Source organism: Lepisosteus oculatus, chromosome 9, assembly GCF_040954835.1.
Source record: "Lepisosteus oculatus isolate fLepOcu1 chromosome 9, fLepOcu1.hap2, whole genome shotgun sequence".
NCBI classification, from domain to species: Eukaryota; Metazoa; Chordata; class Actinopteri; order Semionotiformes; family Lepisosteidae; genus Lepisosteus; species Lepisosteus oculatus.
This window is the reverse complement of record NC_090704.1, coordinates 6364565-6387595: the sequence shown is the minus strand read 5'-3', so window position 1 is coordinate 6387595 and position 23031 is coordinate 6364565. Positions and strand designations below refer to the sequence as shown.

Sequence of the window (23031 nt, the reverse complement as noted above, 5' to 3'; positions counted from 1 at the left end):
CTACAAAAAGAACCATGTTTCCTCGGAATGTATTTTTCATGCCTAATTGCGTATTTATATCTCATGTGTCCTAAAGTGTGATAAAAAAAGAAAAACAGTTGGTTCTATCCTCAAAAGACAAATTTAATGTCAAGAAGGAGTTTTTAATAGGAGAAGCAGTGTTTTCTTTGTACCTGATCTCCCAATTATTTAACTGAAATGTTTAAACTTTTCCCTCAGGAACTACAGTAAATACAGTACTTGACAACACCATAATACACAACACACAAATTCCAGTTCCACTTACTGAAGCGTTCACCAAGCACTGTTTTAGAAACTAAAGTATGTACACCGACACCCCCTTCTGGATATTTTACATGAAATGAACTAATTGTGCGTCATTTTTTACTCACACTCCAATCATCACGATAGAAGATCTGCTGGAGAAATTTCAGTGTGAGCATATCACCCTGGACAGCCTTGTGCTGCACTGGGAATAAACTACATTATGAAGATCTTATGTGCCAAACTGGGTGACCCAAGACCTTTCTGTTTTAAGATATTTTTGAACTGTAATGAAACTCCCAGGCATAGAATGTATACAACAAAAACAAGAAACAGCCATATTTGCAGAAAATAATTATCGTCATATTGAACTGTTTTTTACACCAAATCTTTGCTGTTCAAAATCAAATAATTCCCCGATGTGAAAAATAAAATAGTGCCGATTATATAGTTGTTACATATGACACTTTTGAAAAAGCATTTTTCTGATATGTAGATGTAATAATATATTACAAAACTGAAATGACCATGGAATGTTTTTAAAGCCAATAACAGTGTGGGTTCAGACCCCATAGATCTATAACTAAAACTTCTCCTTCCAATAAAAAAGCAGACCAGGTTTCTGTGATAGAGATGGTCAGGTTTAAAAAGCTAAAAGAATACTAGCTTTTTGGTTAGTATCTTTTAGCTTTGGACAATCCAGGACTAAAAACCGGTACAGCGATACCGGTTTACATATTTATTTATTGCTTTATATTCTGACTAAACTAGGGTGGTTATTTAAGTCCCTGAAAGCCCGGTTATTAGCTATTTAAACTGGCTTCATACACCAAGTGCACAACACCATTGCATTTCCATATTCAAATGGAAATTTATCATCTGCTTCAACCAGGCCTCTATTGTGCAGTTCATCTTTCACCATAATAAAGTTTACCTTCACCATAAATCTACCATAGAAATTGCTTAAAACATAACTTGTCACTAAGCTAAACCCCATATTTTTTAAAGAAAAAGAAGCTGCCATCAGTACCATACCTCTAAGTTTTTCAGTGTTTTTAAAAAGTGTTCATTTTGTTTTCCTTAAGTAAACAGTAAAAGTCTGCCTAAGAACCTGTTTCTGCTGCCCGGTGTTATCCCTAATCTGTATCAGGCAAAAACAAGCAAGCTTTTTTATTCTCAAAGGGGAGGAATAACACAGTTTAAAACCTGGCCATAACAAAATAAATAAAAATACATTCATGCTTTCTTACCTGCTATGACAGCTGGGTTGCTCTGTCCTCCCTCTGGTTTCACCCACAACTCTACGCTGAAAGCGGAGCGAGGCAGTTCAAGACCTACATCTGGGTGGATTTTGAGCTGCTCCTTTTTGCCTGTGAAGTACATGGCTGTCATCTGCTCTGGGGATACTTCCCTAGTTTCTGGACCCCATAGTTCACCACTGGGATTGGATAGCAGGTCATGCTCCCCTGAATAGTCATCTCTCTCTGTTGAATAATCAATTGGTCTAAACTTCACATGCGTCCCATGGGCTAATACTTCTTCAGGTAAGTCCTCTAACTTCTCCTTTGCATGTGTTCCTGTTGCACTTCTGCGACTCCTGCTATTGGCCACTGTAACATTCTTTCGTATCGTTCTCTTACTGTCTGTCAACAGAGATTGTTCACCTGACTTTGCGTGTTGGACAATGTTACTCAAAGCAGCATGTTCACCTGATATTTCGTATGTCTCCGGGTTATGAGTAGAGTCATTAAAATGAGGAGAATTAACGGCAACATTTTGCTGTCTTTGAAGATTTGGATAGCTTTCTTTCTTCCTAAAATTAGGATTTAATTTCAGAGCTTCTGTCTTGGCTCTTGACTCACTGCTGCTCCAAGGAATATGAGCCCCATTTTGCAGTTTTTGGGCATCAGTACCATGTTTGGACTCTAAGGGACACTCTCCAGAGCAGGTCTTCACCACAGGAGCAGCTATCGCATGATAGAACCCTGCCGGCCTTGTGTGTTTCCTCGGATAAGCCCCTAGGGGGTGTAGTTGAGCTGCAGACCGAGTGTGCCTGGCAGAACCCACGGACCTGCACTGTTCACTAACCAAGGAGGCTTGGATCCAGTCTGCTTTCAAAGCCAGAGCCCGCTTGTACCTTTGGACATGGTCGGACTGAGCGGAGTCTAGCAGCCATATGTTCAGTATCACCAAGGCAACAACCAGTAGTCTAATACACATCATTTTAGGAATTATTAGTGTTAAAAGAATTATTAAAATGTTTCAGTATTGGACTCCCCTCCTTAAAGAAACGTACATAAGACTTCTATAGTATAAAATAATATACTAGCAGCATTTTTTTTCCTGATGCATCACATAGCACTTGTTCAACGTTAAAAATGTGATACAAATGAATAAGTCCGTTATCTCATGTCATGGTTTTTGCAAGCTTCACAGTTCCTTTTCATGAGATAAATCACTTCAAAGCTTAAACATAGTAGCAGTGCTGTATTAGGTCTTACTGTAAAATGAAAGTTCCGAGATTTTTCCAAGCAAATGTTACTTCTCAAAATCTGTGATTATCCTAAGAAACATCTCCTTCACTTAGTTTTCTTGCATCAAGCAGTTAATGCCCAATTGCTTATATTACATACTTCAAAAAACTCTTACAAGCAAATCCGACTCACTCGTATAGTTCCATCAGTTGCACCTTGTGTTCCTATGAGCTTTCCCAGACAGCGATGAGCAGCAAAATAAAAACTGTGCATTCGGACAAAAAAAAAGAGAAAGTTTTGATGATCTGTTACCTTGCTTCTCCGCTGCAACCGACAACTTCAAGTCCTCTTTGCTTTTAAGAGGGGCTCCTCAAATGCTTTGCAACACTAGCAGTTTTCTTTGCTCGTATTTTTTTTTTTTGCCTGCCCCAGTCAAAAGAAAGAAATTCTGGCGAGGAGAGGGACCTACAGTACATCAACTTGCGCCTCACCAGCCTCTCGGGCGCGCATCACCTCGTTTCGCCTTCCAGACCTCAGAGTAAACCTGCTAATGTTCTGTTCCTCCGATCTGTAAACAGCTTTTTCTTCTGGATAGCGACAGAAATCAATAAAACACTCATGTTTTTTTTTTGCCCACTCACTTTTGAACGGATCAATAAAAGGCTACTTCTTTGGCGACTTTACATCTATATACATAGCGTAAGACCACAGATAGTGCAGCGTCAGGAAAAACGATGTTTCATTAAAAATCCGTATTCTGGATTTCAAAACGCAACAATGAACCGGGATATTTGAAATGATTTAACCGAGTTGAGAGTATTTCGTTTTTTTTCATTCAAAGTTCATTCAAGGTCTCGGTACCAGCTTTGCGATCTCCAAAGTCTTGTTTTGTAAATATTAAAACCAAAAATAAAAAACAACAACAGGTGTATACGACACGAAAATGTATTTATATTTTATCTTGTTTTTCATACATAATACTGCACTTTTTGCGTTCAAAACTAAAATGTTTTTTTACGTTTAGTTTAAAACGCACATTTTATAAACATACTGTAAAACCAAAGCGTTAAGAATGGATAGTTTCTATGGTTATTTTTCACCAACCACTAAACAGTTCTCTGCCTTATTCCAATGTACTGTATGTCTTAATGTGTGTTGAAAAGCGAAGCAAGGCAGTCTGAATTTTGATTCTTTGGAAGTCAAAGTCAAATTATAAAAGCTCTTTAGCTTACCCTCCTCAGCCTATGCGTAAAGACCCAAACCTCAGCATTGCTCTAGCTCTAAAATGTCTAGCAATAAATCTCATTTCATTTTTCTTGCTTTGAATCTTCCATTGAAATTTTTGGAAGATCAAACCAAGGCGCTGAAACGTTTTATCTCTTTCCTCCACAATGACATCATAGACCCAGCCCCTACACAGAAATTAAGGAAACCTTTCTCGGTTTGTAAGCTAGCTGCCCCTTCCTCGTCCTCTCTGTTGCTTTCTTTTTGTTCTGCAGAAATGTTATTGGCGACTTGGCCGAATTCCTCCTCTCCTGACAGAGCATCTCACTACCATAAACAAAGATCACTTCTGTGTGATGTGCCAGGAGGTGTGGTGAAGGAAGATCATCCTATGAAATCAACCAGCAATACATACACAAAAAAATACATACTATATATATAGACAGTAGGAGAGTACCCCATTTGAGTCACAGTACTAATAACTGTTAAGACCTTTCGTTATGGTAATTGAAGTCTTGTTGCTTTGTAAGAATAATGCAGTCCTGCTGTAATGGACACTGTAGATTAAAATGTGCCCCATGCCATATGTGACAAAGTATTTTGTAGATACACATACACTGTAGTATGATCATTTAACATTATGAGTGCTTCTTCTACAGATGGTTCTCGTTAAAGTCAAGCAATTACAGCAATTAAAAAAATCAATTCTGCCTTTCAAATACAATTCAAGTGCTGTAATAAACTTTGATATTATGTTTATCTGCCTGGTTATGTGAACAAGTGGGTATATGCATGTCTGGCACAGAGTGACATTAGATGCAGATTAATTGCAATAATACTTATGAAATTGTACTGTGTGTGCCTATATGCATTTCTTTTGTATATTTATTACGTGTAAAAAAGTTCTTGAGAGGATTTCGGAAGATATCTCTTTTTGTTTTTACTGTTTTGTTTTATGTTAATCAGAATTGTATTGCTGTTTGCTTTAAAATCATGATACACATAAATGTTCAAAAGACTGGCATGTGCCTATTTTTTCCTTTATTAAGCAGTGAACAAATCAAACACTCCCATTTTATTTATAAAATATACCCACATGTACATATTAGGGAACGGCATATTCCAAAAGAGAGGCCCATTCTCTATAATGTAGTAAAAATGGAACATCACATAATTTCCGAGGACTGTGAAGTAGCAGAAAATCAAGCTTTTTCTTCATGTGCTCTGCAATGAGGAAGTACAGTAAGTGACCTCACAGATACCTGTGACACAGAGCTGGTTAACATGTTAATTCATTTCTGTTTGCTCAGACAAGCTCAGAGTTTTATGGTCCCTCGATTTCAGGCTCATCGTGACATTTGAGATGCTCTGGAAAGTCGAACGACACACATTTCATGCATCAACTGGTGTTGGCTGTGTGATCCCTTATCTGAACATTCATTGGATAGCACCTGCTGAAATCAATGCTGTGACATTTCTCCATCATCTAGTTGCAGTGCAGTAACTGGTGGCACATTAACAGGTGTTTTCTAATATTTTGATTATCTATATACAGTATGTGGACATATTTTTAGTTTAATTACACAGTATTGAGAATGATATAGTGTGAAAACGTAAGGGACACGTATAAGTATATACTGTATGAATTTCGGGTGCATAACATTAAAATGCAACCCCTCAAACCTTCTCGAGAAATCACGCAAACTTTAAGTTTTAGACTGCAGTGCTATTTAGTGTCAAACCAAGTGGTGTTTGCATTCCTGATGGGTAAAATAAAAACTTTCCTGATTGAAATCATTCAGAATCTTTCATTTATTCAATTTAATTAAGAATAAGATAATTCCTTTGTTATTAATCCAATGAATATAGTTATACTTAATGTGTGCATTAAAATCAATATTAATTATGATACATTTGCTTCATACTCTTTACAGAGTAGCAGATATGATCCAATGAGACAGCATGCACAGTAGAACATACTGTATACTGTATACTGTAGCACTGATATGTTAGTCCAGGTACTTGGGAGAACTATCAGTCTGCTTTGTCTTTACCCAGTGTAGTCTTTTGGGTAGTGACACATTGCTTATGTCTTTAAAGGAGCATCTACTGTATTTGAAGGAGTATTCTATTGACAACTTCAAACCAGATGTTTTCTCAGTTTGCTTTACTCTCGTCCAAGAGGATTCCTCTGCCTCTTATTTTTCTGGCATGTCTGACAATGAGCTCACATGAACTTTGGGACATTACCTATAGCAAAGTTACATACACTGCAGCACTGAAATGCACTTAGAAAACTTATGTGGCAGTTATGGACTACATTGGACATGTCCATCTAATGGAGTGGAGTTGCAAGTTTTCCCAGACTTTAAAGGAAAAATGGCATTTTTTTAGTAGTTGTTAAAAAAAAGTGAAATGATGCACACTTTGCAATTCCTGGACACCACACTAGATAATGACAGCATTCCTTGTAATAATACCCAGATGGCCTTTTTGAACTACCATTAAGTCCAGAGCACTTAAGTGAATTGGACTCAGTGCAAAGGCACCACTGGCCTTATATCACACATTATCCTGGAAATGCAAGGTCATTTGTTGCTGCGCAATACGGCTGGCATGCCTCTTGGCATTATTGTTATGCCGATAAAGGTGTGGAGATTTATAAACATCTGGGTTGGCCTTTTACTTATGGTGTAGTTATTAATTTAACAAAACATCAAGGGGACACTGGAAAAATAACATATAATCCCACTCCCTGTCAAAGACAGATTTAGAGTACTGTGATTTAGCCAGCACAACTGAAAGATGATCTGCTGCATTATTATTGGAGCCAGATGGGAATTCCAGGTTTAAATTATTTTGATACTATGATAGTCCCACCTGTGGGTTCACAAAGGACTGCACCTTGTGCCCTAGAGAGCAGAGTGTTGCAAGTGTGTCACGCTCTGTTGGCATGGGCACCACACCGGAACATCACTACCTTTCAAAAGCCAGGATACAAAATCTCTCTCTCCCAAAGCATATTTCTGATGCAATCTCGTGAAACTGGAAGGATCTCGAGAACTTCGATATTATTTATTGAAGCATTTTAACAACGCCTTTCTTATGTTTATTTTGAAAACAAACTCACAACACATGTGTATATTATAGTTTCGATGTTTAAAAATGTAGTTTCCTCTTTAAATCATACTATTTTCAGCCATCTATTGTATATAGATTTGTCTTTAAAATCTTTTAATTTGAATAAGTACTCATTTCTATTTCCTTCTATTGATATCCTGATTTTGCTGGTATTTCAGTCAAAGCAGCATAAAAAGCATTTCTTACTTCTGTCAGTATTATATGGACCTTAGATATAAAAACAAATTAAGACCCATTACTCATCATTTTAACCTCTATGCGTCTAATGCCCACATGACACATACAGTATAATCAAATTGATATACAGATATACAGCAAGAAGGGTCTATAGCTTAACATGAATCCATTCTCTTTAATTGCAAAGTGCAGGCTTTTCTTAGGTGTCGTACTGATGCCAAGGAATTACAGTACACACTCCAATAATCAACATTTTCTCATTCATTCATAATATTTCATACACAACCATCATATACTGGTACTATACTGTCATAGATGTTTGAAAATTCTAAGGCTGTCCGTTTTTCAACAACTAAATTACATTTACTGTATTGTGGGTGGCTGTACCTCTTAGGCACGTTCTTTACTTCTGGGGTGGTCTATACAAAACAAAAAGTTTTACAGGATGTATGGTTATAAAGGTCAAGTTGAATTTTAAATATGATTTTGTAGTGTTCAATGAAATACTGTATGTCTGTTTGCTGGCAAAGGCTGAATAAAAACTTTATGTTCCATATTTTTGGTCTTAAGCATCTTTCACCATTTAGAGTTAAAAAAAAGTCTGACTTGGAGTGAGAAAGATAGTGGCTGACAGATTTCGGTAAGCAAGACTTTGTTCCAAGAGCAGAAGCCAACACAAGCATAACCTGCAATATACATACATTCGTAAGTAAATAAAAATCAATCAATCAGTAATCAAATATTGGCATCACACCATATGTCTCACTCTCCTACGGCTACACCTCAATTGTTTTAATTTACGTTCATTTACAAATATTCATGCTTTTCATATCATGTAGACATGCTGTGTAGTCTGAAGAAGATTAAATGGAAATCAGAATAATACAAGGTTTCCCATTTTTATTTTAAATAAACCAAAAACTATTCATGCTCTTTTTCAGTGCCCCTGTCAGACAACATAAAAATATTCCTAAACTGTCCAATATGAAAAAAGAAAGATGTTTAATCCCCTGGCGTAACTTCTAATAGTCTAACAGTGCAGGTGCATACAGTATGTCGTTTTAAGCTTTCATATTGAGTCAGGCCAACTAGCAGACCCAATTTTTAAAAAGAGAGATTTTCAAAAACACCTCTCCATCTGAGGTGATACTGTAGCAAGTGATGGGATTATTTAATAGCACATTTTTCATTTTCTTCTTCGTATCTTTTTTCAGGCGCAAATTGTGAGCAGTACAAATACGAATGGCTGGCAGTTAAGACGGGGGCCCATTCAAGGGTAAAAGGTTCCTAACAGCAGGAGGCAAGAATTCCACGCCAGGCCTGTGGATCTGTCTGCAAAACATTCTGCTTTTATCAAAGTACTTTGAGATCCTGCAGCAATGGTGGCCATGTAAATGTATTGAACAGCTCCTCCTGCCCCACCCCCACAGCATGGACCCCAAGATTATCTTCCAATGGAGCTCTAAGCAAAGAAAAAAGGGAGGAAAATCAGACCTGATGTCTGAGAAAGAAGAAGGGAAAAGCATCTTTCCGATTGTTTAATATCTATGAAAATCTAGAGGACCGTTGAGACATCCTAGGAAAACATAGACTTTTATTGTCATTTAAAGAGAAACTATATGGATTTTTACAATTGTTATACTTACCTTCGAAAATGCTCATGTTTGAAGACCAAGCTGCCAAGAAGCTGCATACCAAGCAAATATGAGACAGATCGACAAATGTAGCACAAAAATTGGGGTCTCTCATCGACTGTCATCTTAGATCACGATCACATATACAAAATCCTTTTCAAAATGTTATTCTTATGAATGACTGCAGATTTAATTGAAACATGAGAGATTTAATTTACAATTTTCAAAGTCTTGTAAGACCTGAACCTGCAAAGTTGTTGGAATTATTTTAATGCCTGCTAAGCACCATAATGTGTTTTCAGAAACATGGTCCATCATGTAAACCACTCCTGCTCCTTACTCCAGACTTTACAGGTGTAATTCTATTACCAACTGGATGACTTTAAGTAAAAATCCCCTCATGTACCAAGATGGATATCTGATGGCCATTTCTTTTTCTTTGTTGCCAGTTCATGAACAGTAACATTGATTTTCAATTGTTCTAAAACCATTCGACCAATTGACTATCATTGTAGCAACAATACCATTGACATCTGACACACTACCATTTCTGTGTATACCAAGATGTTTGCTACTTTGCTCTCTTAACTCATACCGCCACTGCCTAGGGTACTAGTGTACAGATTGAATCAAAACATGGCAGGTTTCATGAACTACTATATGCTATTTCTGATTTGCACCTCACATATTGCGATGATAATTTTCCTGCTCACAGAGCACTAACTAATTGGTAAAACAGTCTTGCACAATCTGCTCCTGTTCAATAACTGTTGGGTAAAATTAACTTTGAACTTGGTAGATTGTCAGCTCAGTGATAACACTGTTAGCATATAGTGAAATAGGATTTCTGCTCCCTGACCTCAATGTTTCACAAAATTCAAACTGTCGTTGTACTGGAACCACTGTACCAACTGACTTAAAACTAAGCACGTTTCATCACACTAAAACCTGCTTCAGACTTGCCATCACATACTGCACGAGCATTTTTAAGGGGTCATTATCTTCATGTTCAAACGAGCATTATATTGCTAACTGTTCCTCTTCAAAAACTGTTAGGCCATTGAACTCCAAAATTGGTAGGTATTGCTCTATTTCCCTTTTGTTCACTCATCCTATTAAAGTACTGTAAGTGGGTATGAACTTGCTTGGAAGCATTTTTACATTAATAATTTGCATTTCTTTACTAGCTGTATTATAAGTAGGAGGCAGAGTAGGAATGCTGGCAGTCCAGACACTATTGGTAATGATTAAAGTCTTCAATAAGCGAAAAAAGCATAATTACTTCAAGTACAATTACCGTTGATAACATGTTAAAGAATTCCACCTGAAATGACTGAAGTGAAAACAATAAGATTATACATTACTACAATCGCAAAGTAAATTTCAATTTGACGTTTGCTTTTCTGCCTTCTGTACCCAAACCCTAGGAAGCTATTATTGTCCTGGGAGATCCAAGGCCTAATCAGCACAGTTGTGTCTTTTCTCACACAATTTACTTTTGCAGGTGCCAAGCTGGCCAATGACCAATGGCATCCTAAAGGCACTTAGGCATGCAATACCGGAAGGCTTGAGAAGCTGGAAAATGCAAGTCAGACATTTCCAAATGGGATAGAGACAGTATTAATTTGCACTGCTAGCAATGAAAGCCTTAGGGGAATGATATTTGTGGCATATTTAGATATGTCTCTTAAACTGCATGGCGTGATGTACATCAATATACATCTGTTAGCTGTAATGGTATTAATATTATTACAGAAATTACACAACAATTCATGTGTTCTTAAACTCTTCTCTTTTCCCCTGGCAGAGAGGAGAGGTATTTACAGTTAAGATGCACTGAGGTTTTTTTCCATGCAAACTATTTACAGTTTAACAGTGTACACAGTGTACACCATTTCAGTTATAAATCATTACCTGGCACAAATATATGCATTTCCCAAATTCTATGCTTGAAAGACTTGATGGTATCTATAATTCAGAGGCTGGGGCATTGTGGTGTGAGTCCTTTAACTCATTACTGTGGATTGTTTGGGAAATCCCAATGGCTTTTCTGAAAAGGGAGATGAAAATTGGAGTTGCTCAACTTTGTTTAAAAGCGTTACTGGTAGACTTCCAGGGCTCTTCAACAATTTGCCATATGTTTCACAAACTCTATCTTATCTGAAATCAGAAGACCAATTGTTAAAAGAAGTTGAATACAATGGAGGGTAAAATATTAATTTACTTTTAATGCACCAGTGTCCCATAACACAGCTTGAAACTGTCTGAGCTCTCAAGTCCAGCAATCAAATTTAACAAGGCACCCCTTGCCTTTCAAAAGGTAATTTAAAGAGGAAATGGGAAAATAACCTAGCATAAAAAACACTAGTAACTTTCAGTCTGAATGCAAGAACCTTATGTAATGAGCTAAGAGAAAAGAGAGTCTTTGTGATTGCTCCTGTTTGTAGGGTATTCATGGACAATGGCTTACAAAGGCATAAAATACAATCCATGTTTCAAATGAGGATCACCTAGAGATCAAATTAGACCATTACAAATGATAAGGCACAGTTGATGAATTCTAGAGGGCACTGATAGCATCTCTTTTGAAGGAAATGCTGGTATGAAAAAAGGGTAGCTAGAAAAGGTTAGACTAAGGCAAAACAAGAGATCATTACTGCCACTGATCCTACCACAAGCCATTTTGAAAGCAGAACATTTTTGATTGTCCCTTATTTATCATTTGTCTTCTATTGATAAGTCATCAAGGATACTGAAACTAAAAAATTCAAATACTTTGGCTATGATCAGCTTTAATTTATGGAGCTCCTTTCAGTAAACATACCCGGCTAACCATTTGTACAGTGGTTGTTTTTACTTTGTGTTTCTTTTCCTCAGTGTCTTTGCCAGGGGGACTCTCCCTCTGTTAACTGTGAGAGATATAAATGATTCAGATGGCAAAGATGATGTTCTCATTTATAATTAATGGATGTACTAAGAGCATACTGAGAAAGGGGGAGCTGGATATCAATGGTTGCATCTCTTGTGTTCGGGCAACTTTTACAGTAGATATAGGGGTTACGTATGAGTGCAAGGAAAGTTGGAGACTTTCTGTTTGTTGGGGAGTGAGGGTGGGGAGAAGAAGGTATTTAATTTTGTATCCCTAGAGCTCCCTTAAAATCGAATTAATCTGCAGTAATTAATTGAACAAGGCAGCGATGGGTCTCATTATCAGCAAGAAACCTTAAGAGAACAGAAAATGACCCACTATGTTTAGGGTTTATCATATCAAAACTTAAACAATTCCTATTTTTTGGGATTCACACAATTGTGGGCGACATTCCAGGATAACTGGCGGGTTACTGAATCGTGGCTACTGCACATAGCAAAAAACTGCAACAAAGTTCTGTAGCTGTAAAAAGAGGTTCATGAAATTAAGATACACCTTTCATGGGCTGATGGGTTACTTAGTCACCTAGATGGCAATAGTAATACAGTAGTGTATAATGAGGTCATGAGGATTTCCACCTTAAAATGTACTGTATGGTTCATCATCAAAACTCCATTCTAGATCACAGAGGAAAAGAAAACTGCACCGAGGTCCCAATATTTTGTTTTTGTCCACATCCCAGCAGTCAGCAGAAAACCCATTCTCTGAGAACGAGTGTCAACAGAGCCATCTGCTTTTTGTCATACTGTAACCCCAGAGCATGACCAGTTTAGCATTGCTTGTCATAAGGTGGACCTTCACAGCATGGACTGTTATCTTCGTCTAAACCCAGGTCAGTGGCAAGGATAGCCAGTTCATAGGGAGCTGAGAATCCTCAAGTTGATACTGCCTTATGTAAAATCACAGAAGATCTCATGTATCTGTTTACTGCTTGTGAGAGATCCTGGCCACAATGAGATATTAAAACAGTGTAAGATCACTTTATTAGCCATATACAATTTCTTGCATTAAGAATTTGTCTTCTCGCATACCCCAGCTTGCTTTCCATGAGACACAGACACAGACAGGGAGAGAAGCTCGGGGTCAGAGTGCAGGGTCAGCCATTGTACAGCGCCCAAGGAGCAATTGGGGTTAAGGGCCTTGCTCAGGGGCCCAACGGAGTAGGATTCCTCTGCCGGCCCCGAGATTTGAAGTGGCAACTGCTCTGCCCCCCAGTATATGAACTAGGTTTTTCTTAAACTAAGAGACCTTGCAGGATATTATTCTATGCGTTTCTCAGAATGAAAGATTTTCTAAATATGATGTTTATGAATTTGTGTTTTTGGCATGATAACTTGTCAAAATGTATGCAGCATGCGAGCCAAGACACTCTTGCTAATGAGAAGACATAACTCTCTCAAAATAATATAATTTAACTGAATCAAATGGAGTTGAAAAAAAAAGTTGCTTTTAATGGAAATTGCCTGTGAAGAAGATGACAAATAGTCATTTGTATATTAAGGAAATAAAATTGTGATCAACACCCAGTGGAGAGTACAACTATGACTGAAAAAATATTTGCTTACTAATGTATTTTTTTTTCATACAAGTGAGTTCATTCTTACTAAGAAATTAGGATTTTTTTTTAATATGGGTGATATTACACAAAAGTCCCATGCTGACATTTTCCTGTACTGTAAATTATATATGAACTTAAGTGGGCTGAATATCTATGCATTGAAACACTTTAATTATAGAACAGGTATGGCTGTATGGCTTTAACTGAATACCAAGTACAGTACCATGAGCTGTTTGTTCTACTGAAAAGAAATGCTCAGTTTACATTATTTTTCAATGTATGTATTTGATTCCAGACTGGAGAAAAGCAGTTTCAATTTCAGCTGAGTGAAAATGTTCTTGTAAGGTAATAATGATTTTAATAAATACAACACGAGGAAACTGTAAAATCATCACAACATTGCTTCAGATAGTCTTCCCAGACACCTGCTCCAGTACTGATTTCATTGCATAACTGTATTATTCCTTACCAATAAAATTCTGACCTCGTAAAAGACACAATTCAGAGAAGCACAGATGGACTACCTTTTTTAAAGCTCTGTATATTACTCTTTTGGGTCAGATTTCAATGAAAATGAGGAAAGGAAAAGACTTTTTGAAGAAGTGCCTTGGAGGAGAGGGCAAATTAATAAGATGTGGGAGATTCAGTCATATCTGACAAAACAGGACCCTGTGGCAGATTCAGGAGGGCTTTTATGGCTCAGCTTGGAACACTTCCATTAATTTTGCACTTGCCAGCAAGAATTTTTATCATGATATGGGTTTGAGGTACTGGCCCCTTGAGAGATCAGAAAATAAACCACTGGTGGTCCACTTTTTCTTATGTGCTGCCAAAGAGGCACTTACTGTGTCAAAGTTGCCTACCTTTCAAAATAACTGCTTTAAAATATTAACTCAGAGCTGAGATGAGAGCTAAAGGATACGCATTCTTATTTAAACAATGATAGAAATGCAAACATTGGGGACTAGAATTTATTTCTCCTATTAAAAGCTGTTTTCTAGAATTAACCTTGCCTGCCTTGTTAGAAATTCTTACCCATAGCACAACATGGCTTCATTTCCACAATTTGGGTATTTATAAATGGTCTGTTTAGACACTCCCCACACAGAACCTTCGGCACTCCTCCCAGCCCACCTTTGTTTTGTTAGAGAGACCTCTCTGAAAACTCAAAGGGGTTTTAGAGCAGACCTGATCTCCCACCATCACAATGTGCCCAAATTCCACTACCTAAAAACAACAACTGTTAAGAAAAAAATACCTCAGCTACTTAATTTAGAGGAGATACAAAAAAACAAACAAAATATAAATTATTTAAGTTTAGCATCTTAATGTATGGGGAGAAAAACAATATTTTGTGATGTTGCATTCAAAAAGACCTTTTGGGAGAATTAGAAAGTATTACCATAGACACAACAAAAAAACGTATATGAGTAATTATGATAGAGGACAGTTTCAGCTTCTGGAGAGACTTAGCCAAAGCAAAAAGACACTACAAAAAAATAAAATAAAAGTGCTGCAGAATCTTAAAGCTGGACCATACAAGCTGTTTCACCTGCTATATTGTAATGAAAAATGCAAGAAAATGCTCACTCTTCATTTTGTGGACAGAGGAGACCTATTGCTGACAGAACAAATAAACTGTACTTTGCTGCTACGTACTGTAGCTTGTCCTGCAACTGAACGTGTTGCTGTTTGTGTAGTTTTCCTCTATACATGAATATAAAGTAATAAAACACAAAAAGAAACAAGCTCGCCACCTTGTGTTAAAACTGAGAAAATTTAATGCGGGAATACAGTTCATACAGGAGAAAACAGCTAATAAAACCAAAAATATAATGTTTTTATACAACATAGGTACAATTTTTGACATGTTCATTTGATTACATTGTATTTTTCTTTCATGGCTCAAATTTCATTTACATGTCTTTATAAATATTTACTTATTCAGAAAGGACAAGTACGCACACCTACTGTGATAAGAAGAAAGAAAGCATCTTAATCCATTACATCTTAATATAAGCATCATCTGCAAATGTTCCCAAAATACTTTCGAAAATCATCATTAAGCCATCGGTAGCACAGCTGTAGTATAAAAATCAATAATTGTATGACACAATGTATTTTATAGCTCTTTGTACAATTATTTTGAAGTATACGTGTTTTAATTGCACTGTATTTTTGAGTACATATCGCCCTCATGTGGATATTCCCGGTATTATTAGAAACATGCAATGAAGGGTTATTTTTCAATATTATTTATGATTATTTCAGAAAGTTGTGACCAACTAATCTGCACATGTGTCGAAATGAGTCATTACCATCACATATATGTGGTTTGTTGTTATTTTTCGAATAACCTCTTTTGTTGTAACCTTTCTGGTTGGAAAAAAAATCAAAATAACCGCTTTTTCCGTTATCAAATAGAGCTGCAATAAAACTGTCGTGGCATTTCAACATTTGCAATGTAACTTTTTTGCATTAAAATTAAGTTGACATACATAATCCATGGGTATATTTTTTTTTATTAAGACTAGTTACAAAACAAGAAAAGCGTTACCAGCCTGTCGTCGTGATAATAAATTCTTCCCTCGAAATGAATGGGTGTTGTGTATATATAAGTACTGCACACTATAGGCCTACAGCTCAAGTAATTATACCGTATATCCCTACTTTGTGTGAATAGGTTGTATATAAAAAAAAAAACACCTATCCTCTTCAAATGTAATTTAAACCAAATGGATGTTTTACGTGACTTACGAAGTCCCGCTATTTTTTTTGTACCTGTACGTGGGAAGTCCTGCGTGTTGACGCAGCGGCGCAAAGGTGGCAGCTGTGCGGTCCCGCACTGCTCTGTAACCGGGGAGATCGCTTGTAGTTTCCAAGTCTCGGTTTGGCAGCGGAGCTTTGTTCGCAGGATTTGCTGTTTAGCTCCTTTCCGTGTCTTTCAGGAAAGTGATAGCTTTCGACAGTTTCAACAGCCTGATCGCATTCCCTGAAATAACCCGATCGGAGTGACTGCTGGTGAGGTTTTTTTTTTTTTTTTTGGGGGGGGGGGGGGGGTTGTGTCTTTCTCCTGAGTTTCTAAGTCTTTAAACCTTGCAGCCCGGATGCAGTGAGCAGGAGCCTGCGGCCTGCCAGAGCGGAGTTGGAGCAGCGGCCTCGAGTTATGTCAACCCCCCGAAAGCCGCAGGTTGGAGGAGCGGCGGGCTCAAGGCCTGGGACGAGTAGCAGTAGCAGCAGCAGCACCACCACCACCAGCAACAGCAACAGCAACAGCAGCAGCACCAGTAGCAGCAATAATGCCAGAAACACAAGCAGCGGGAGTGGTAACACTAGTAATGGGACCAATTCTGCAAATGTTGTCTCTTCACGGACACTGGGAAGTGGAGCCGAGGGGTTACCTGTGGCCGCTTTGGGGATCCCTACTTCCCGAGTTACTCCAGCTTCTCTGGCCAGACCCGGCTCGTCCTCTGGAAGCAGCAGAAAACGTCCTCTTCCAACACCCCTTTGCAATGGCCTCATAAACTCGTACGAAGACAAGAGCAACGACTTTGTGTGGTGAGTTATTTTTGTTGTTGTTTTGAGGGGGGGCATTTAAATTCCATAAGGCCGACATGAATCATGCCGACTGAGGCATTTTTTTGGATTGTTCTGAAAGTGAAGAAATTAAGATACCGGTGCTGGTTTTTGGTATTGTGTTTTTTGCCCCCTGAATGTTTATATATATATATTCCCCATTTTATAAATAGTACAACACGTAATTACTCTCATCTGCACTATTGAAACATTGTGCGAAACGGGACCCAACATCAGCTCGTAAAATCAATCATCTCCCATCAGACATTTGTAGTTATTATGTTTTTGAGTAGGACATTTTCGAGTTCGACGAGGATTTGAAATTACAGACGACAGCATAATGGTCAAAATTAAAAAAATAGATTCAGCCCCATTTAGATGCATTTTTTTGGCGACAGCTTTACATTCTGGATTTGTGGGCTATACAATAATGTGTATTCCTGCCTGCAGCTGAGTTACTGCGTTTACTGGTACACGTTTGTCTTTATTCGAATGAATGGATGTTGTAGGTCAAACATTTGTCTGGTCTGAATTGGTCACGTTTTTTTTTCTCTCTCCTGAAAATGGCAGTTTAGTACTAAGCAAGCCAAACTAATTTCCTGCTTTACACAACACAGTAGTTGGTTTTTGGTTGTCAGATGTCAACAAACGTTCGGGATGCCACAGTGAAAATGGAAGGTTTTTCCTCCTCTTTGCCTTTTCGGCAAAAAAAAGTTTTCTTTTGTTCTTACAAAGTACAGTACCTCTTGCACCCCAGGATTAAGACAGTGCCCGTACGTTGCTGATCACTGTCAAACGTGATGTGTTAAACCTGTCGCAATCTTTCAGGACTGGCTGATTGCTTAATGTTTGTTCTTTTTGGCTTTGCAAAGTCTTGACATTATGTCCTACTTTTATGTGATGCCTACATAATTATTAGCATGTTATTTTTTTGTCCATGATTTTTTTTTATTTAGGAACAAATTTCTTTTCTGACTATTGTTGAGAGCTTAAGATAATTCAGTTGTTATATGCCATTTTCATGGTCCTTCAGCAATAAAACATTATTGTGTCTTCCAATTGCACACCTCCTTACCACCATAAATCCGCTCTATACTGTATTGTACAATAAATGATTAACTCTCGTTTTTGTTTTGTTTTTTCTAATTTTGTATCTTAAGGAAATGTGCTATATAGTGCTTGGTACTGTTTTCTAAAGGCCCATACATATTCTATTTAATTATAGCAATATATCCGTGTTCGTTTTTAATGATCGTGAAGTCTCATTTGTGCAAAGTGTGGTGATCTTTAAAAATATAGACTGTACTAGCTTTAGTGAATTGTGTAAATTAAATAATCTGTTGCAATATGATTTGAATTGTTTTTAATGTGAACCTTTTTTTCAGCCCAATCTGTTTTGAAATGATTGAGGAAGCTCATATGACAAAATGTGGGCACAGCTTTTGGTAAGTAATCATTTAAGCATTAAAAGAAGAAAAATGTATCAAAAAATTTGTGGTGCACTTAAGGTAGCATTAGTTGGGATTTTAATTAGCTCTTTTATGTATTATTCTGCATTACTCAGCATAGTTTCACAACTACCTTAATAGAGAAAGTGCAAAGCTACGTTAACAAAGTACAGCAGAAATCACATGTGAAAAGTTAAGTTAAAATTTCTGTCACATAGTTTCTTCATTTGAGACTTGCCATACTAAGCACCTTCAGTATCTGAATGTTTTATGCTGACTTCATGATTTATTTGATAAACGCTATTAAAGTAGCTTTTTTGGTAATGATAATCTACTGTACTACTAGTGAACTGCTTGACGTGTATGCTATTAGTAGATTCCTTAATTGCTGCAGTCTATTCTAGTTGTAGACAGTGCTTTTTATTGTAGGAAAATGTAATTGTTGGATTCAGTCTGTCTCATTTTTGTCAGTACTGGTGGGTTTTGGAAGTTTTATAAAAATGTAAGTTTTATTTCCCTATAATCATTTTGTGATTAACACAGAGTGCATTTTTATACAAATGGGTTTTAGGATATGCTAAATCTTAATTTTATTGCACAGAGCTATATGCTCTAAGCTTGTGCTTTTATTGTTGTTTTTAGAACTTAAATGTGCAGTAAAATGTTTTTGGGAACATAGGAATTAGAGTATTTTTTTAATATGTAATCATCTTATATTTTAAATGAACAGTGATGAAAAAGTCTGTTTTTTATGCACCGTTTGTCAGCATTTTTTTTACTGGTGTGCATTTCTTTTAGTTACAAGTGTATTCGGCAGAGTTTGGAAGACAGCAACAGGTGCCCAAAGTGTAATTATATTATTGATAATGTGGATCAGCTGTTCCCCAATTTTCTAGGTAAGTCCAGTAATGTCTAAATGAAAAGACAATGCATTTATTGAACCCCCATCGATGCAATCCACATCCGTCTGGTTGTGGAAGTAAAATACATTTATTGATAACAAAATATTTTTGTTCTTTGTTTGAGACCAAATATTCTGCTAAGTATGTACAAATAAATACAGTTAACATTAAGGTAATTGTCCATCAGTGGGATGAGATTGCCAGAGAAGAGAGCTGGAATTTGTTAAATAAAGTGAAAATCAAAAGTCCTCCTCTAATGCGAAGCTTTTACAGTTTACAACATTTCTGTTTAAGTATGCAGTAGAGTATATTTTGGTAAAAGGATCCTATTTTATAACTGGTCTCTGGAGGAAAACAGTTTTTCTTTACACCAACTGAAGTGTACTGTGTGAATATCGTTGAGATTAAAAGGCTTCATATTTTTTTGTTTTTCTGTTGATTTTCATTCTTGTTTCCACACCTGAGTAGTGAATGAACTTATCCTCAAACAGAAACAGAGATCAGAAGAAAAACGTCTTAAACTGGACCATCCGGTGAGAATTCAGTTCCAACTATTTTTTGTATTTTGTGTATACAGAAATTGCTTTTGATAAAGTTTCTAAATTGTTTACAAATTTGGAATCATTGGCTCTCCTGTATCTGGATTTTTGACTTCACATTTTTTTACACAGCAAATGTTTTGGTTTATGATTGGGCTGTAAAACTTTGGAGCCAGTAAAAATGCCATGTCAGCACTTGGGGTTAAAATGTGTTGCTGAAAAATATTTAAAAAAGGAGACGATCAACCCAGTAATGGCAGTAACCAGCAGTATTTTGTGACTGTTGGAACGCAAAATGCACAAGTGGGAAAACTGAAGAGTTCTAGCATATGTTATGGACAAATTACTTAAAGATCACATTGAAAGCATTTACTGAGGTGGCAAAAATCATGCACAAAGTTTGGAGTTCTGCCATTTCTTTAATCTCCTAGAAAAAAAAAGTTGTTTTTCCCAGTAAAACGAATGCTAGTTAAAATGTCAATTTTTATTAATAAACCAGCAATGAACTCCATGTGGAGTTTGCCCTGTGTTACCTGGTAAAATGTCGTAGGCTTAGTGAACCATCTGAAAATTGCCGGGAGGTTAAGCAAGGGTTATACTCCTGTAGTTAGTATTTTATAAGTCTTCCTCTGGATTGGATTAATGCCCTCTATAGTGTTCCATGATCTTATGGTACTTTTTTAGGGCAATTCTTTACCACTCCTTCAGACAGAATTGCTCTTGATCCTTTTCAATACTGTGATTTCCATTTGTAAAGTGCACTTGACCATTGCATTGCTAATTTGGATATATGCTTTTGATCATTGTCATGCTGGAATGTCTATTTCTGACCAAGATAGAGGTTCTTGGCAGAGGAATCCAGTTGTTTGTCTAATTTGCCCCTATATATATGATGTTATGAGTCAAAACCCTAAAACAACAGACCCCTTCACTATTTCACAGTGATTAGAACATTACGCAGCATGATGTTCACCATTTTTACACCAAACATAACTGCCTTTTGTAGTTTACCTTCAGAAGGGACTTCTTCCTTCATACCTGGCCATGAATGCCACATTCGTGCAGATGAATGTAGAATGTAATTTTGTTTTTTATACATTTTATTAAAAAAAAAACAATACTTGAAAGTCTGGGCAAATGTAACCTTTGTGTTTCCTGGAATGAAATGGACAAATATAGCCTTATTTTGTGTTTGCTGTTACAATTACAGTATAACATTTTTAGTTGTTTATTAAGGAAGACTTGATCCAATCTTTAACTCGTGTGTTTTATTATGGAAAACATTTTTTGTTCCTGTTTCATTGGGGTATAAATCTGGGTGAGACGGTAAAGCAATAAAGAAATTGAGCTCTGTGGCCCAAAGAAAGACAAGGAAAATATCAGCCAGATGTCACCCAAACAGATTTTGCTTAAATGTAACATGATTACACAGTGAGCGGTGTTGTCGATGCCTATTGAGTTAACATTTTTTTCATACCAAGGTACGGGCATTACTTCCAACATATCTGAGCTAATACAGTTTCATGTGAAACTAAACATGTGAAAACCATTTTTTGTATCTTGAGGCTAAAAAGCTGGAAATGGATTCATCTTTCTTTCCTGCTCTGTGTTCCATTACTGACTCTTTGTTTTGGAAATCTGTAGCCACCAGGACAGATGGAGAAAAATAATCTGGATTCTTCCAAAAATGTGATTATTTTTTTACAAAATTAAAATGGGCATTTCTCATTAGATTAAAGCACTGGCATATGATGATGAGGTACTGTGTGATGTTTTGTATGTACTAAATTTATTTTTCTTTTCAGAATGGGCATAGATGGCAAGTTTTCCAAGATGTGCTGGGTACAGATCAAGAAAATCTGGATCTTGCAAATGTGAATTTTATGCTGGAGCTTCTTGTACAGAAAAAGAAACAGCTCGAAGCGGTATGGTGTCCATAGTGCTGACATTACCTTGTTTTGTAGAAAGTATTTACAGTATCACAAACCTTTGTATAAAAACATATCACCTGTTCTTGGTTTTTAAATGTACTTCCATGTAGTTTGCAGTCATGTTCTCTGGTTCATATTTCAGTGTTTATTCTGATGAAGTCCACTGGTTTATCAGTGCCATTGAAGCTTTACAATACTAAGGTCCTCTCTTAGTCTTCCTTAAAATCCTAAAAATTCATTTCCTTCCTTCTTCTCTGGCTGCTCTTTTAGATGTTTTTATAACATGGTGACCAAAGTTACACTCAATATTCTCAGTACTGCATTATCTAATTTTAATCAAACAACCTTGATTTAAATCCTTAGATCATATATATCATAATATTTTATAGGGTTTTCTTAATTGCTCCCCCATATTAATGTAAATGATATGTCAACATAAAACCCTAAGGCTTCATAAGTAACTTCTTCAGGTTCAGGATTTAGTGTTTATAGTTTTTTTTTGTCACTTGCATGTAATACTCTTTGGCATGTGTAAGTAAAATGTCACCTGCCAAGTGATTCTCCAGTATTGGATTAATCTTTTTAATTTCCTTTGCTGCTTCTGCAGTGTTTGCTAATCCTCCTATTTTGGTATTGTCTGCAAACTTCAAAGAGAAGTTTAAATATAAGTTTCGATCATATTTTTTGGCATCATTATTCAGATAATTTCATCTTATTGAGTTCCTCCCATTAAAAAAAAACAGTAATGTGACTTTCCCAGTGCTTGAGTTTCAAATTAGAATTAATTTGATCCTGGAATGACTTTTAACTTCATGCAGAATATTGTCAATACATCATTTTTTCTGTCTTATAGCAGATGCACACTGGTTCATGCATTTGTTTTTTTTTTATGGGGATCAACTATTAACATGTTGTACTTCCAAGACTCCTTAAAACATTATTTAAGTTACAGTATGTTTAGAGGTGATCAGCTAGAAACCTCACTAGGTCCCATGCAAGGGATACCTACTGTCTTGGAGTCCCTGAACTGGCTTCCTGTGACATTTTGAGAGTAGTTAAACTAACTCTACATGGTATTCACCATCAGTGTCTAGTCACAGTATTTGTTTACTCCATTCCATGCAATTTTTGCTCGGCTGGTTCCGGTTTATTGTGTTCTCCCACTGTTCTGCATTCCATGGGTGACAGGGTGTTTTGTTGCTATGACCAAAAGCTCTGGCATCTTCTCGATCTG

At 36.8% G+C, this 23031-nt stretch overlaps 2 protein-coding genes across 3 annotated transcripts in view; one reads left to right on the top strand and one right to left on the bottom strand.

Annotated features, from left to right (window-relative positions):
* Window positions 1-4142, bottom strand: part of pappa2 (pappalysin 2) — a 68455-nt gene extending 64313 nt beyond the window's left edge. The window contains exon 1 of the mRNA XM_006634719.3: window positions 1515-4142. Within this exon, the coding sequence (XP_006634782.2) occupies window positions 1515-2487 (973 nt within the window). The 5' untranslated portion in view covers window positions 2488-4142. The remainder of the gene's footprint in view (window positions 1-1514) is intronic.
* A 12049-nt stretch (window positions 4143-16191) lies between these two features.
* The window catches only part of cop1 (COP1 E3 ubiquitin ligase), a 29215-nt gene continuing 22375 nt past the window's right edge, over window positions 16192-23031 (top strand). Inside the window, exons 1-6 of one of the 2 annotated variants that reach the window (XM_015355381.2) lie at window positions 16192-16422; window positions 16504-16959; window positions 18363-18422; window positions 19224-19321; window positions 19796-19860; window positions 21672-21791. In XM_015355381.2, coding sequence (XP_015210867.1) covers window positions 16568-16959; window positions 18363-18422; window positions 19224-19321; window positions 19796-19860; window positions 21672-21791 — 735 coding nt within the window. In that variant the 5' untranslated portion in view covers window positions 16192-16422; window positions 16504-16567. The remainder of the gene's footprint in view (window positions 16423-16503; window positions 16960-18362; window positions 18423-19223; window positions 19322-19795; window positions 19861-21671; window positions 21792-23031) is intronic. The other variant, XM_006634662.3, reaches the window with a different exon arrangement.